Below are 15,145 nucleotides of genomic sequence, written 5' to 3'. Positions count from 1 at the left end.
CGTAAAATAAACGGCGGAAAACCAAGTGGAGTACAATAGTTCTGTAGGCTGTTTCCCTCCTGCCGACTGGCGGTTACGGATATCGTTTTAGCTTTTATCACTAGTGGTGGTTGTTAACCACATTCTTGCACCGAGCGCGAGCGCTGTCCACCGGCAAATGTTCATTTAGCACATGTGTTATTCGAAATTTTTATTCAATTTCAGATACCGCAGTCATATAATGAGAAATTCCATCATAAACTAAACACACAGATTTCTGAGACTGATTTTCACCGAAATTCCAAACATTATGCGGAAAAATAAAAGTAATACTGCAGTTCAGAGCTTCAGGAGCTGGTACCAATTGCTCGGCACCAGCCCACGTATTTGCTTCGAGCATTTCGTTTAAGAGAAACAACAATCTCTCCCTGGTTAAATCTGGACACCGCTCCTTTAGAAAAGGGAAGTTTTCAGTACGTGACATGAAACTCAAGAATACTTGTGCGAACTCCAAGGTGCCGATCTTCGGTTCCATATAATGCAAACGACAAGGCACGATAAAAGCAGTTGCTATCGCCCGCGACATTGACAAGTGTCAATCTTCTATCGGCCAGCGTTTTATTCAAGAACGCGCTCCAGATTGCCAGTCTTCTTTCGTTTTTCTCCTCTTGACGGTCGGATCCTTCTTGCGGGTTACTTCTTTCCATCTCCGCCTGTTCGGTGTTGTATGCTGTTTCACCTACGCATATTAGCCAATAGACCAACAGTTTTCAGGCACAAGAAGTGAACAATAGTAAGTTAACACGTACCATTGCAAAATGTTGATTTCGCTAAAGATTCCAATCTGGCTTCCTCCTTGAGGCGGTCAGCTATTACCCTTGAGCCAGAAAATTGAATTCTTTTAAAATCGAATGTCTTTCCGTAGGCTAAATCCGATAATCGGCGAGTGCGTAAGGAACCGGTAAAACCGAGGCTGGGAGCGAACTCCTTTTTGCCCAGATCAACCACCGTCTTCTCCATAGTACGGCCTTGGCTAGAATGGATGGTCACAGCATCGGCCTGAACCAATGGAATGGCGGTCCGACTGCAGCAGTGCTGCTTATTTGACTTGAACTCCGGACAGTCAACGTTTGACCAGGATTTCGTTACTGGTTTTATCGGAACGCAGTTTTCTAATCCAGGAAAACCAGGTCCATGGTATTTGTCGAACCGCACGAAAATGGCAATCGGTAGTGCTGGAGGCCTGCTATCTAGTTCGTAAACAACCTTATCGACTGTTCCGGTGGCTCCATTAACCAAGCCAACGCTGACCCACAGGTTCAACTTCAGCATCACACGGCAGCCCACACTAACTCGTAGGACAGCTGGCAGACCTTTAGCGTCGTCGGCGTCCGTTTTTTTCCCATAGGTACAGTTATGAATGGCTTCGATGAGCGCTACCGGTTGACCCATTTTTTTCCAGAGCTTCGCAGTTATACTGTACAACTTCCGGTCGCGTCGAAAACAGCCATACAGCGGTGCAAAACTGTTGTTGCTCTTCAGAGGGAAGAATTGCCAACCGGCGGCTTTGTAAAACTTCAAAATCTGCAATCGTTGAAGTGCCATGGCCCAGTCTCCACAAAATGTCCCAGAACACTACCGAACTTTGGTCTTCACCGTTTTGACGTTGCTGAATTTTCAAAACCGCAGCTCGGTTGAACAGGTTATGCAGCATGAAAGCAGTCTGGTGGTCCTTATTTGTTGACAAAACATTAGATGGGCAGTAAGGAGCGATCATTTACCGGAGGTAACTGGAACAGATCTCCAATCATGATGACAGACATCCCACCGAATGGTTCAGACGACCGTTGAACAAATATTTCTCTAACCTAAGTCGCTTGTCGATGGCACAGAAAACTCGGCAGCCAATCATGCTACGCTCTTCTAGGATCAGGTATCGAGAACTTTTCCATTTATTCTGTAAACTGCGCAAAGTTTCTCCAGTAAGAGGTTTCATCGATTTGGCATTAGGTGGAATCCGTAAGCGAGATTGAATCGTACTACCGTCCACCAAAAAAGCAGATGCTCCAGTTGGCGCCAAAAGAACTGCTGGTAGCGATGCTTCGTCCTGCTACTAACACACTGATATTGTTGATAAAATAGTGGGCGCATTAACGTTAGAAGATTTCGAAACTTCTTGACCGCAGTGTGCACTGTCCAGCTTGTTAATATATTAATATTAATATTCTGCGCACTTTAACCCACCGCTGTTAGCTACCGAAAAGGCTACCGAACTGCAAGAATTTCCGTAGCGTTTGTTTTGTTGTGCTTATGACTGTGGTGCCATACCAAAAAGTGCGGATTTCACTTAGTGCCACAGTAATTCAAATTTAAAAAGTGGTCAATGCCTCTGCGGTAACACAGTATTATTGCGAATCGATACAAAGAATGTGGCGGTACTTCCCGTACGACAATACGAGTATACAAATACTTTATAAGATATATTACTCGTAGTCTCGTGCCCGATAAACTTACTGCGACAATTACTGCAAATAATTAAAATTAATTGGCATTGGTGCCGGCGGCACTTTCGATAGGATTTAGATTTGGTAGTATAGGCAGCGAGCAGCTTATTTAAATTACTTAGGTATCAAAAAACTAGGTGCCTGTAAAATAATGAGTAAGAATTTGACTTATATATTATAAGAGTGGGGACTGTTGCAACTTTGAAAAGGTTGTTTAGTTTGCTGCTGATTTGCGCTTGGCGAAAACCGGAATAAATCCTTACGCGTTTCATACCTCTGATATAATTTTCGTTAGTGTCATCATATACATATTGGATAGACGGGTATGCATGTGTTTGCACGCAATTAATGTCGCAGTTTTGATTGTTGGATTAAAAATGGGTCAGAAAAACTGCCCCTGCATGTTTTCCTAATAAGGTAGCCCGCATATAAAGGTGTTGCTTTAGTTTAGGAAGTCCGAGCGATGAGTGTTGTGCATTAAACCATTCACAAGGCATGACGCGGCCGTACATAATTGACTTATGAATACTCTGGCATTAATTATTCGGCGACGTTTATATGTGTTTTCTTGGCATCCTGTCGGTTTGTGCGATTTCCTGTTTAGAAATGCCCTCCAGCCATTCCGATATACGGTACATACGGCGAAATCCACGGCGCGATCTGCCGTGAACCGTGAACGAAACGGAGCCGAAGACACTCGTGCACACCTTTTAGTGGTTGTTTAGGAGCTACTATAAAACAATCCAGCCAAGGCACACGAGGGGATACAACTGGAACGGAAGTGATTCGGTTATAGTTTGCAAACCATTCATTCTGTCATATCTATCTGTGGAATTTGTCCTCGACGCAATGGCCTTCCGAGTGTTACTTGTATGCATATGCTTGCTTGTGTGCACCGCCGCGATAAAAGGTTAGTATGCCCTTTAGTGACTTAGTCTGCCTGCAGTTCACCTCACTTACGTTTTTTAACACTTTAATTAGTTTCACCTTTACGATTACCTTAAACTTTCGTTGAATTAATAGTGTAACGTATCTTTTAAAGTAATTAATGCTTTTCTGAATTCGATTTTAGGAAGTGGAGATTTTCGAAAACGAGAAAATGTTCAAATATTCAAATTTACAGACAAAGAAAAATCCAAAAGCAAATATAAAAATTTAATTTGAAAAAATTTAAAAACAAATCAACAAGCAAAAAAATTGTGTGCCATATCCTATTATTGTTCAATGTAGTTTAGCCTGATTTATGAGGGAGTGCTCAGATTTAATCGCCTATAAATGTATTGCCTACACAGTATACGTACAGGCTACAACTGCAAATGCAATACATAAAGCGGTACTGTGATAATTGGTTAAGACAATTCTTAAATCTGTAATTCGCCATTAGGACTAACTGCTATTAATCTGCGTAGTCAAATATATTGAAGACGAAAGTGTTATTGTCCGCTCATACGATCTTAATTTTTTGTGCAGATAGTTGTTAAAGTTCAAATTCATGGTGTAGAACAAATCTTCCCATGCTGTAACAAAACTGTCCGTGAATGTTAACATCTATAATTTAAATGACCTGGATAAGATGGTAACGGTAAACGATCTGAATACGTTTTTATTGCAGCTGACTATGGTGGACCAGTGGGACTTGTCAGCCAGGCCGGAAGTTCAAGTGCATCAAATCGCGCACCCTATGCAGCTCAGTCTAGATCCAGCATGAACAACGCCAATTCCAATGCGTATGCTACCGGTGGCCAGACTGACACGAGATCCGATACATACACGAGCGACGACAGCAGCGACGATTACAATGCCGGCAATGCTGGCAGCAGCAGCGCTGCCAGCAGTGCAGCGGCGGCGTCCTCGTCCAGTGGCGGATCCGGAGCGGCCTATGTTCCAGCTGGAGCCGGACCCGGAAACGTCATTGCCGTGGCCCTGCCAGCAGGTGGCTACGATAACAACGTGCGGGTGATGAATCTCAACACCAACCAAATGGGTGATCTTGGGTCACAAATCCAGTTCACCATCCGGGAAGTCCTCCGCAAATTCGGCATCCAGATGGCCAACAATGTTCGTGCCTCGTTCCAGCCTGGTCAAGTGTACGTTTACCAGTCCAACGGCTATCCGTACAGCGGAAACTACGATCAGTCGCAGTTCCAGTCGATGGGCAGCGGTTACCAAGCGCAAAGCCAGTCGAACGGTGGAATGTCTCAGTATCAATCGCAGCAGCCAGTAGCCGTAGCCTACAAATATATCGGCCAACCCAACCAGGCTGTGGCCTTCCAGGTTAGCAACTACGGTGGTCAAGGGGCTGGCGCGGCGTCCGGTGCCAGTGCGCAGTCCGTCAGTGTCCCAGTGGACAATGGTCAAGCTGTAGTTTCTTATACTAGCAACGTCCAACCCCAGGTTACTGTCTATCGTAACAATGGCAATAACGACGATGGCAATAATAATGCAGCGTATTCTGATGCGTCGGCCAATGCCCAGGCCGGCGCGTCTAATTTCGGAAATCCGCCGCCACCTCCGCCGGTATCTGGGCCGCGTAGACAGAGCGTCAAGTACGCATCCAGCAATAACAAAAAGACAGTGGAAAGTTCAAATGTAGCCTATGAATCGAATTCGGAATATTGATGTGGTGATTCATAGGAAATTTAATGTAATTAAAAATTGTTGTTGTTCCGCTTTTGATATTTTTCCTGATAATAAGGATGCTTGAGTTGCGATTGATACAGCGTTTTTTGGCTGACGAATGCATAATGAGCTCGCTGTAGAGAAGGAATAGCAGAGAATACTGCTTCTGCATTCCAAGCTTTTTCATGTGCCAAGCAGCTGATTCGTACAACGTTTGTTTTTCCGTTGTGTCGTTTTTACAATACCGGTTCTCAAATGCATTGTTGCTCGGTAAATATACAATAATGAACTGTGCACACGCTCCGTGCGAGGCTCGCCGTATTGACGTTATTTTGAGGGCCAATTAAAAATGTGAGGCATAGTATTTACTCGTTTCGGAAAAACAGAAAAAAATGATTAAAAAACGTTGGCGGTACCAGTAAAAATTGCTATCCTATCTCATTAGGCTAATACGGTAATATTAAAAATACTGCAATAATGAGTTAACACTATTAATACGAGTACTTGTTATAGTACTTTTACTTGTACTTGTTATAGCTTTTTGTAACACTGGACCTTAGCAGTGCACGACGTCCGGCACGATGAAACCCGATGTATTAATTCCTGCATACAGTTACGTAGGCTGAAGAACTTACGTATTACGATTCCAAAATTTTTCATTCCCTTTTATTCCTGTGCGCCCGGAAACATCTGTTTGTGAGCTGCTGCTGTCTACTTGTAAATAACCCGTATCCGTATACACTGGGTTGCAAGTGTTTGCGTTCATTGTGCAAATGTCGCAAGAAATGGTTAGTCAGAACCGGCACATTTGTTCTATTCCGCAAATATTCATGTTCAAGGTCCTTGCCATAAACTGCTGACATTACAATTCCAAGTTAGTGTAAAAGAGAATATATAAAGTGGTTTACATGTTGTGATATGTATTTTGACCATGGTTTACGCAATCGGCATGCACTCATCTCTGCTAAACTTATGAGTGATTCTGAAAAACGTTGTCCTCCAAATTAAGTAGTAATATATTTCTATATGGCAAACCTCACTGTCAGTTGATATCTAAGCAAGTTGCATTATCCATTACGTACTCAATAAATACTGGAGACTGGATTAACTAAAAGCTTCTTTGTCGTTTCGTTTCGTATACGCATATTTTGTTGGGATTACTGAATAAATATAAACTTGGAGGAAAATGGGGCGTGTGCTTCGGAAGCGTTTTTTCCTCTTCCGCGATGTTTTAGCGATAACACTAGCCGGTGCTCTCTTAACTGGCTGCACGTACGGCCAAACGGACGTCTCCCAAGTATTCACACAAGATAACATGGGAGATATTGTGGAAGATCCAGTATCAACATCGTCGTCCAAGTAAGTACGGATATGCTGGTTTACGTTATCAATTATTGCAGCTGCACAATATTCATCGCAATTTGTTCGGGGCAGCTTATTAGAATTATTATCAATTTTAAATCATACTTAAGCTATTATTACCTTAAGTTAATACAATATCGTGATTATTATACGATGGGTGTTGTACGGATTTGCTATTTGCAGATCTTATCTCATTAAGATTTGTTTGTAGAATTGTGTACTTTGCCAAAGCACGCAATATGTTTTCGTCCATGGAAAACTATCCTGTTTCTGTAACAATTCTCAGTGCACCGTCGCCGGTGACGGTTGAGGCTGCAATTTATATTCCAGCCGCTTATAATGGCCCGGTCAATTTTATTAACCCTTCGACAGAACCTTTCGCTTTCCCGAGTCAGATTCAGAGCAGAAATACTACGGTATCATCAGGGAGCGCAGTTGTTTCTCCAGGAGCAACGCAAATAATTTCTCTAAAGGTAAAAGCGAGCGGCGGCGGTAAAATTAAGTGTGTGACCTTAGGTGGAAAGCGGAATCACCCATTGATATCTGTATAAAACTAACATTACTGCCTTGTTGTAAAAAAAGGTTAGTATTACTTTCACTGGAATTTATTTTGATTATAAAAAATCAATACTGTACATGAAATTTGAGGGATGCTCAACACAAAAGGCGTTACAACAACTGTAAGCGTTACACCTGTAACACTTTGTTTAATTAGATACCGGATCTTCTATATCCCAACGGCTATAATTACCGGCTGCTGATTAAAGGTCAAGATCAATCCGGAGCGAACTTTTCGGAAAGCACTTATATTAGTCGGAAGAACGAAGCGGAACGGTCGAACACGTTGCTGTTGATACAGACTAATAAACCATTGTACAAAGTGGGAGACACTGTGCAATTCCGCGTGGTAAGTGTGTCCCGTTCGCTTACAACTACAGTGTGGTACGTAACTTCTGTGACCAGATTAGTAAGACATTTTCCCGAACGGTCTGATTCATTCTCTAATCAGTAATAGTTTTCTATAGATCGCCGTGGATCGAAATTTAAGACCTGCGAATACTCCGATTGACGTAAAAATTTATGTGAGTCGACGATCAACCAGTTGATTTTTGCAACATTACAGTACTTGAACGATTCTGCAAGCAAAAGAGCTTTTAAAAGACTTCATCCACGAAATTTTACAGGATCCTCAACGAAATCTTATCAAGCAAATGCTTAATTTTCAAAGTCCAACAGGTACTGTTTACACAGGAAGACGGCATCGGATGAAATGTCATTAGCTCAAAAAATCGCATCTGATAATAACTTAATAACTCTATTTTCGCATCTGATGATACATAATTATGTGGCATGTAACGGTCGCAGAATTAATGTTAGCTCAACTATTAGTACGTACTACAAAGTACGTAGTTATCCTTCCACGCATTAAAGTTCGTATACATATTATCTACAACAACGGTACAAAATCTGAAAAGGTATCTGAAACCGGCTTTGCACATTGCATATGACGGAATGTGAGATTGAACGTTTTCTTATTTTAATACGGTTACCGAATTTACAGACAGAGGCTTCGGTGCCGGAGAGTTTGAGATTGCATCTCAAGCATCGTTGGGCATGTGGAGCGTTGATGCTTCTGGAGGAAACACAACGACCTCAAAAACCTTCACCGTCGAAGAATATGGTATGCCGTAGGCGTGTCTCAATTAAGGAGTAGAAGTATTCGTACGAAAAACCTTGAAAATGCAGAACACTTTCCATTTTATACTCCACGGTCCCACATTTCAGTTCTGCCCCGATTTGATGTGGACTTCCGTGTTCCTGCATTTGTTTCCACCAGCGCAAAATCCTTTACTGCTACAATAATGGCAAAGTATGTTAGGACCATTCGCACAATCCGTTAGGTTAAGCTAAATTCCATTTCACGTACCCTTTATTCTAATACGATAAAAATATAGGATTTTCAAATTTGTCATCAGATTGAACTGGAGGAACAATTTTGTTAAATAATAGTAATTTCCTATGGCTGACTTCCAGCTACACATTCGGAGAAAATGTTACCGGTCGCGCTACCATTAGCGTGAAAGGGCCTTCGAATTTTGTGTCTGATCCACTTTGCGCCAGCAAACCGATGCCCATGGTGCCGGCAATGTCCCCCGCCCAGTTCCCGCAGTTGCCGTCAGCAGACGGATCTATGTCCAGTCCTGGGTTTCCTGGTGTGTCAGCCATTTATCCACCGAATGGTTGTTCACCTGTTGATCGAGCACCGTGGAAAAATTTCACCATCGATGTAAGTGCGAAACCTATAAAAGATAATTAATCTGTCTCACAGCGTAACCGGGCTGTCCAAAAGCTGCTGGAAACTGCTCAAATAGACTAATTTGCAGCAGAATCCCGGCAATGACCGCTCTTAGCAGTGCAGAATTGCAGTTCATCGCTGTTGAACAATTTATATATTTCAGAATTTTAACGGAAAAGCTACCGTGACTGTGCTTTTGTCTGACATCCTTGATTCCATGAATGGATATGAAATTTTGACTATCCACGGATCGGTCACAGAAGCCAATACAAATCTCGTTCGCAATGCCACAACAAGCGTATCACTGCGATCACAGCTTTACCGGTTGGACATGCATGCATCCAGCCCCTCTTTTCGACCGGGAACGCCCGTAACCATCGTCATTAAAGCGATAATGGATGATGGCCGACCCATTCCCCCGACGACCAAGAAGCTGAAAGTTAAGATTAACATCTACGGAAGTGTGTTGTCATCCGCACCTGGATTCACCGTGAACGACGAGAAGAGTTTCGACGTACCTGCCAGTGGAACAGTGTCTTTTGATGTGGTGCCACCAACCGGGACAAAAAGTCTTTACATAAGTGCGCAACTGGGAAAAGTGACAGGCGGATTAAATGTCGAGGGAGCTTCTTCGCCCAGTAACAGCTTTATCAACATTGTGCCATTGACCACCAACACGACATTAGGCCAACCGATACTGTTCTCTGTGGAACTGACCAACTATACCGACGTTTCTCGATTAAACTACACGGTACAATTTCGATCTAGAAGTATTGACGATAATCTCATCACTCGGAAAGCATAATACTCATTGCTCGCTTTTTGAAAGTCACCTGCATACGACTGCACAGAAATTAATTAACTGTTTGTTTTTTACAGATTTTCTCTAAAGGTCGTACATTTACTGAAAGCAGTGTTTCTGTTAACGGTCCGAAGACCTCGCTGCAAGTTCCTTTGACCGCGGAAATTGCTCCACGTGGACGGCTCCTTGTTTATTACATTCGGCCCGATAAGGAAGTAGTCGCAAATGTCATGGATTTTACAGTGTCGGACTTCATGAGAAATCCGGTAGGTTGGTAAAAAGCGATGTCTCCGAAAGTCAGTAGAGTGTGTCTGGCTACCAGCAATCCGAAAAAATTTTGACAGAAATACGAATCACGAAAATTGTCTTACAGGTCAATATGTCTATCGAGCCAGCAACAGGAGCCTCGTACACTCAACCTGGCGAAAGTGTCCGTGTGCGTGTTACCACGTCTCCCAATTCTCTAGTCGGTATGCTGGGAATGGATCAAAGCTTGCTGTTATTGTCTTCCGGCAATGACCTTACAAGTTCTACAGTACGGGACACAACCTGCTCGTTAATGCAAACATATACTTGTACAGGTTTATCTTTTGCACTCACTTTGTTCTGCTAGGTGGAAAACTGGTTGGACAGTATGGACGATAATCGGTGGACTTTCAGCACTCAGTACGGTAATACGTCGGATTTCTGGATACCATACAGCCAGTCAGTATGGAGTTACTTTCAGGTGAGACCACAATATGTAGTGCACAAAATCGTTAATTATCTATATTATGTTAATTTTTACCACTTAGTTTGCAAAATGTAGTGGTTACGATTGGTACCACTCGATTGGTACCAATCGTACCAATCGCATTCTGACCGCATCACTTTCGTGCGGGCGCGGTGCTAGCTCGCTTTTAATACAGAAAGGAAACCGGCCGCCATGATTGATGGGGTATTGTCTAACGATTAATGTTTTATAGAATGCGGGGTTGCTTGTTTTAAGCAACGCCGTGATTCCCGGCTCACCCAACGAAATGCAATATGGTGGCGGACCAAGTGGTCCGCTGTATTCATATGCGGCCAGTGCTATGGGTGGAGGTGCCAGTGGTGGCTACGCAGGCGCAGCAGAAAGCGATATCGGTAAGTGTCTGCAGCAATCAGCATGAGATTCTGATAAACGGACTGCATTTTACTGTACTGATTTTGTTTATGTAGCAGTAAAGACCTTTGGTTAAATAACAGCAATAGCTTTCTTTTCAAGGTGTAGACATACATAACTTACGTTAATCATTTTTGTTTAGCACGACCTGTAGCAGCACCAGCGCCCATGCCACCCGGTAACAGCAACGGACCGCAGCAAATGCCGGGTAAAAGCCCGACGGTTCGTAAGGACTTTCGGGAGACCTTCTTATACGAAACTGCCTTGAGTGGGTAAGAGAATCAGTTCAGTTACTAAGAGCAGTTACTAAGATCGCAGTAAATCCCGTTCAAACATTTTGTAATGACTTTATAATGCATTATGCATTCAAACAATTATGGCTTGTGTTATGCCACTATATGTACTAAATATTGTAATTAAATGAGGGTACTGATAATCTTTGCCCACGTATGAGTAACTAAAGTTTTGCAGGCCGTCTGGAATTGTAAACTTTACTCGCGCTGTGCCGGACACGATAACAAGCTGGGTCTGCACGGCCTTCAGTCTGAATAACGAACTAGGACTTGGCTTGACGAAAAAAGCAGCAACTGTAAGATTACTTATACGGGATATAAAGTCGTTGTGCAGTTGCAAAAACAGCGACGGGGTTTTCCTTCCAGCTCAAAGTCTTTCAGCCGTTCTTTGTCGTCCTGAATTTACCGTACAGCATTGTGCGAGGAGAAACACTGCAAACCGAAATTCTTATATTCAACTATCTAAATCAAGACCAAGATGTGCAGGTGACCTTTACCGCCCAAGGTCAGGATTGGCGCGGAACCGCCTTCTCTCCGCCACCGCAGCAGCAAAGAATAACCGTGCGATCCAACAATTTCACGCGGGTAGTCTTTCCGATTACTCCAGCGATCGTGGGAGATGTGAACATAAAAGTGCAGGCGCAGTCCAGTGTTGCCGGTGATGCAGTGGAGAAGAGCTTGTTGGTCAAAGCCGAAGGTGTTCAGCAGCAGTTCACTGCGCCGGTCTTTATTGACCTCCGGAATCGTAATTCCATGTCAGCTGTGGTTCCGATCACCGTGCCAAATTCGGGCATTGTGAGTGGGTCCGAGAAGATGGTGATCAAAGCCATTGGTAAGCAACGTTAATTTTTGAACCATATGCGGCAAACCGCTTATGTAATAAAGGATATAATAACCTGCTGAAGGCCTGAATTTAAAGTATATTTTGAGGCTAACTTGATATGTCCTGGATGGCCACATCTGAATTGCATGCACTGTGTTAATTTTCCTCTGATTATGCAGGAGACGTTCTTGGGCCCACGATCAGCGGAATCGATAATTTAATTAGGCTCCCACAAGGGTGTGGAGAACAGAACCTCCTCAGCCTAGCACCAAATATTTATGTCCTCAAATATTTGCAAGCCGGAAATCGCCTTGACGATCGCACACGAACGCGTTTGTTGCGCAATATGAATATTGGTAAAGTTATACCATGAAATTAATTATTACAAATCTCAGCTTCTTATATTTAATAGTGATGCAGTGCTTTTGTAACGTTTGCGCATATTGAAGATATTTGAGGACAAGTACTACTCTGCACGAATGCTAGTACCAATTTTTGTTTCCATTTTTTATCGTGCATGCAGTCAAACAGTCACATGTAGGCGAAAACAGCGAAGTAGGCTCGGTCAACATCAAATAACTGGAGTAATAAATTAGGCTCGGACTACATCCGCTTTATTTTTATTTTTTTGGCATATTATGTAGGTAACTGTCATTTACCGGAAGCTGCATGAAGCTGCGCGGTTTACAATACGACATTTTACAGGTTATCAACGGGAGTTGACCTACCGACATTCGGACGGATCATTCAGTGCATTTGGAGCACGCGATCCGTCCGGTTCCACATTTCTCACAGCGATGGTCTTGAAAATTTTTGCCCAGGCTTCCCGTAATATGTCAGTCGACAGCAATATACTGGAACAAGCCTCAGTGTGGTTGGTGCGCCAACAAGCTCGCAACGGATCTTTTCCGGAAGTGGGCAAAATCATTGATCGTGAACTGCAGGGCGGTGTCGGCGGGCCGGTATCCCTGACGGCTTATGTACTAATTGCCATGATTGAAGCGCAGCCGATGATCCGTACGGATCTACGCGGCAATATGCAGCGCGCGTATTCATACTTGGAGTCACAAATTCGCCGTCCGCTCGACGTTTATGAACTGGCCATTGTGACCTATGCACTGCAGTTAAGCGGCAGCGGGCTGGCGAATCAAGTCCGGCAGCGATTTTTAACGGCGGCAGTGGACAGAAATGGCACCCGGCACTGGAGTAAAGAACCGGAAACGGTGACCAATCAGATGGGGAAGTACTCGTGGGAATATCAGTTGCCGGCGAAGGACATCGAAATTACAGCCTATGGACTGCTGCAGTACGTCCGGAATAAAGACGCCACAGGAGGATATCCGGTTCTGGCGTGGCTGCTGTCAAAACGCAACGAACAGGGTGGATTCCAATCATCCCAGGTGCGGCGAAAAAATTGTTGGTCTTACTGTGTGGTTGTGTCTGGTTATCTATCGGAATATTGTTGTGCGCCGAAATGTAATTTATTCTTTGTATACTGTTAGGAGGAACGTGATTGTTCCACATAATTTCCGGGTATTGCTTTTGATTGGATCTATCATCTCAAATGAGAAATGGTTGTTTTTAGGATACCGTTGTCGGCCTTCAAGCACTGGCGTCTTTTGCAGAATTAATGCAAGACTCCTCCAAGAACGTGAATGTTACCGTTACTGCTCGAGAATTCTCGAAAACGTTCATGATCTCCAACGAGAATGCTGTTGTATTGCAAGCGTATGAGGTAATGCAAGTAATTATGGTTTCGATATAACATGATTTTTAAATCTGCGCGCTGATTACTAAATTGCAGCTGCTCGCTAATTATTAAATCATGGATGGCACCACCAATTATAAATTCTTTTTGCTTTTGTTGGCGCACTTAACAGTTTCGAATACAGTTGTGATTAAATTTTTACAGCCCAAGTCAGTTAATGATCGCATTTCCGTGGCTGCAACGGGCACCGGAACGGCACTGGCTCAGATTACGTGGTTGTACAATGTTCGCGTGGTGCCCGAAAAGCCCATGTTTGACGTAAAGGTCAACGCTGATGCCGTCAACAACAATCTCCAGCTGACGATTTGCGCTAGGTAATATTCAGCGGGTGTAACTGTAAATAATTGAAATGCAGCCTACGTATCGTACATTGTTGTGGCATGCTGTGATACAGTTTGAATGCAGATATCTGGGAAACGAAGTCAGTAACATGGTCGTGATGGAAATCAATTTGCCGTCAGGGTATCAATTTGAGGAGGAACAAGCCAATTCGTTAGCGAATGATATTAACAGCGAACTCTCTCATGTGGAAGTGGAAAATGAATCTACGCAGTTGCGGCTGTATTTCGACCAGGTTGGCAACAAATTTATGAAAAAACATATTTAAATGCTGGTGAAAAAATAACGTTTGTTGTGCAGTTGACTTTAATCAGACTGCATATGCGTATGTTATGCTGCTCATTTAATCTATATTATGAAGTTCATCGTAGTACGAGTATGTTTTGCTTCTTCGTATACTTAACCGCGGTATAAGGACCGAGAATTTATCAAAATTCTGTATTTTCTAGCTGTCGACCGCCAATCAACAATGCACCCGTGCTCCAGCTTTCAAGCTCTATAATGTGAATGGAAATTTGGAAGGAAATGTCGTTGTTTACGATTATTACAAACCAATCAATAGAAAGACTGTTATGTATTCGGTATTTGCAGCTCAGAAATAAGCTCGCACTGGTAGCAATATCTTCTCGATATCTGTTGTTGATGTTATTCTGCTGTTGTCGTTATAAAGTACTAATTAATTTTCTCTTTGAAAGCTCGAAAATTAGTGTATTACACGGAATGAACCACGAACCTTATTTCCACGAAAGCGCATAAGTCCGAACACAAGTACAAATAGTCATCGTCAAATACGTAATAATTCCAGATACCGTTTAAACTAGTTTATTCATATAATTAATAATATCGCGGTAAATTTACCATTCGTATCCAGCTCTGTACATAGTAACAGTTTTTCTACGATACTGTATTCCTCTTACAGTGTACAAAACCAAAAGGTTCACAGAATATTACTTACAATCCACAAAACACGGTACTGTACAATAAAGCAAAAGTAAACTGCCATACTGTACAATAAAACACACGACTACAAAATTTGAAGTCGTGTAGTGCGGTTTGTGGATATTAATTTTAAATATCTACAATTAACACTTACGACTAAATTCTTACGTCAAATTTTAGTATCATATGCTGTTCGTTTTTGGGCTTCAAAATAAAGCATACGATATTAATTTTTTTATCTGTTCGCGTACATCCATAATCTTTATTACTAATTAAA

At 42.7% G+C, this 15,145-nt stretch overlaps 3 protein-coding genes across 3 annotated transcripts; 2 read left to right on the top strand and 1 right to left on the bottom strand.

Annotated features, from left to right (window-relative positions):
• Positions 1–203: 203 nt before the first annotated feature.
• Positions 204–1,356, bottom strand: LOC129593594 (uncharacterized). Its single transcript, XM_055489989.1, has 2 exons — positions 789–1,356; positions 204–718 (listed from the first exon to the last, which is right to left on the bottom strand). The coding sequence occupies exons 1-2, from the start codon at positions 1,309–1,311 to the stop codon at positions 450–452; spliced, it is 792 nt and encodes a 263-aa protein (XP_055345964.1). The 5' UTR covers positions 1,312–1,356; the 3' UTR covers positions 204–449.
• A 1,790-nt stretch (positions 1,357–3,146) lies between these two features.
• On the top strand, positions 3,147–5,405 carry LOC129593462 (uncharacterized). Its single transcript, XM_055489789.1, has 2 exons — positions 3,147–3,393; positions 4,096–5,405. Exons 1-2 carry the CDS (start codon positions 3,333–3,335, stop codon positions 5,100–5,102), a joined length of 1,068 nt encoding a protein of 355 aa, XP_055345764.1. The 5' UTR covers positions 3,147–3,332; the 3' UTR covers positions 5,103–5,405.
• A 607-nt stretch (positions 5,406–6,012) lies between these two features.
• Positions 6,013–14,660, top strand: LOC129593461 (CD109 antigen-like). Its single transcript, XM_055489788.1, has 22 exons — positions 6,013–6,461; positions 6,676–6,937; positions 7,180–7,371; positions 7,490–7,546; positions 7,649–7,700; positions 8,026–8,145; positions 8,250–8,334; positions 8,499–8,751; positions 8,924–9,511; positions 9,640–9,828; positions 9,936–10,097; positions 10,176–10,289; positions 10,528–10,687; positions 10,849–10,978; positions 11,178–11,295; positions 11,366–11,831; positions 12,002–12,178; positions 12,528–13,222; positions 13,408–13,557; positions 13,735–13,904; positions 13,996–14,164; positions 14,379–14,660. The coding sequence occupies exons 1-22, from the start codon at positions 6,289–6,291 to the stop codon at positions 14,529–14,531; spliced, it is 4,635 nt and encodes a 1,544-aa protein (XP_055345763.1). The 5' UTR covers positions 6,013–6,288; the 3' UTR covers positions 14,532–14,660.
• The last annotated feature ends 485 nt before the right edge of the window (positions 14,661–15,145 follow it).

This window comes from Paramacrobiotus metropolitanus, unplaced genomic scaffold, assembly GCF_019649055.1.
Source record: "Paramacrobiotus metropolitanus isolate TYO unplaced genomic scaffold, Prichtersi_v1.0 Parri_scaffold0000062, whole genome shotgun sequence".
Taxonomy (NCBI): Eukaryota; Metazoa; Tardigrada; class Eutardigrada; order Parachela; family Macrobiotidae; genus Paramacrobiotus; species Paramacrobiotus metropolitanus.
Note: the sequence above shows the minus strand (reverse complement) of the source record. Positions and strands in the feature narration are given on the sequence as shown.

Excerpts from the sequence above, each read along its gene's own strand:
- LOC129593461 (XM_055489788.1), top strand. The coding sequence starts at position 6,289 with ATGGGGCGTGTGCTTCGGAAGCGTTTTTTCCTCTTCCGCGATGTTTTA. Across the intron at positions 9,829-9,935 it reads CGGACTTCATGAGAAATCCG|GTCAATATGTCTATCGAGCC; the intron begins GTAGGTTGGTAA and ends ATTGTCTTACAG. Across the intron at positions 10,688-10,848 it reads CGCAGCAGAAAGCGATATCG|CACGACCTGTAGCAGCACCA; the intron begins GTAAGTGTCTGC and ends ATTTTTGTTTAG.
- LOC129593594 (XM_055489989.1), bottom strand. The coding sequence starts at position 1,311 with ATGCTGAAGTTGAACCTGTGGGTCAGCGTTGGCTTGGTTAATGGAGCC. Across the intron at positions 719-788 it reads GAAATCAACATTTTGCAATG|GTGAAACAGCATACAACACC; the intron begins GTACGTGTTAAC and ends TAATATGCGTAG.
- LOC129593462 (XM_055489789.1), top strand. The coding sequence starts at position 3,333 with ATGGCCTTCCGAGTGTTACTTGTATGCATATGCTTGCTTGTGTGCACC. Across the intron at positions 3,394-4,095 it reads GTGCACCGCCGCGATAAAAG|CTGACTATGGTGGACCAGTG; the intron begins GTTAGTATGCCC and ends TTTTTATTGCAG.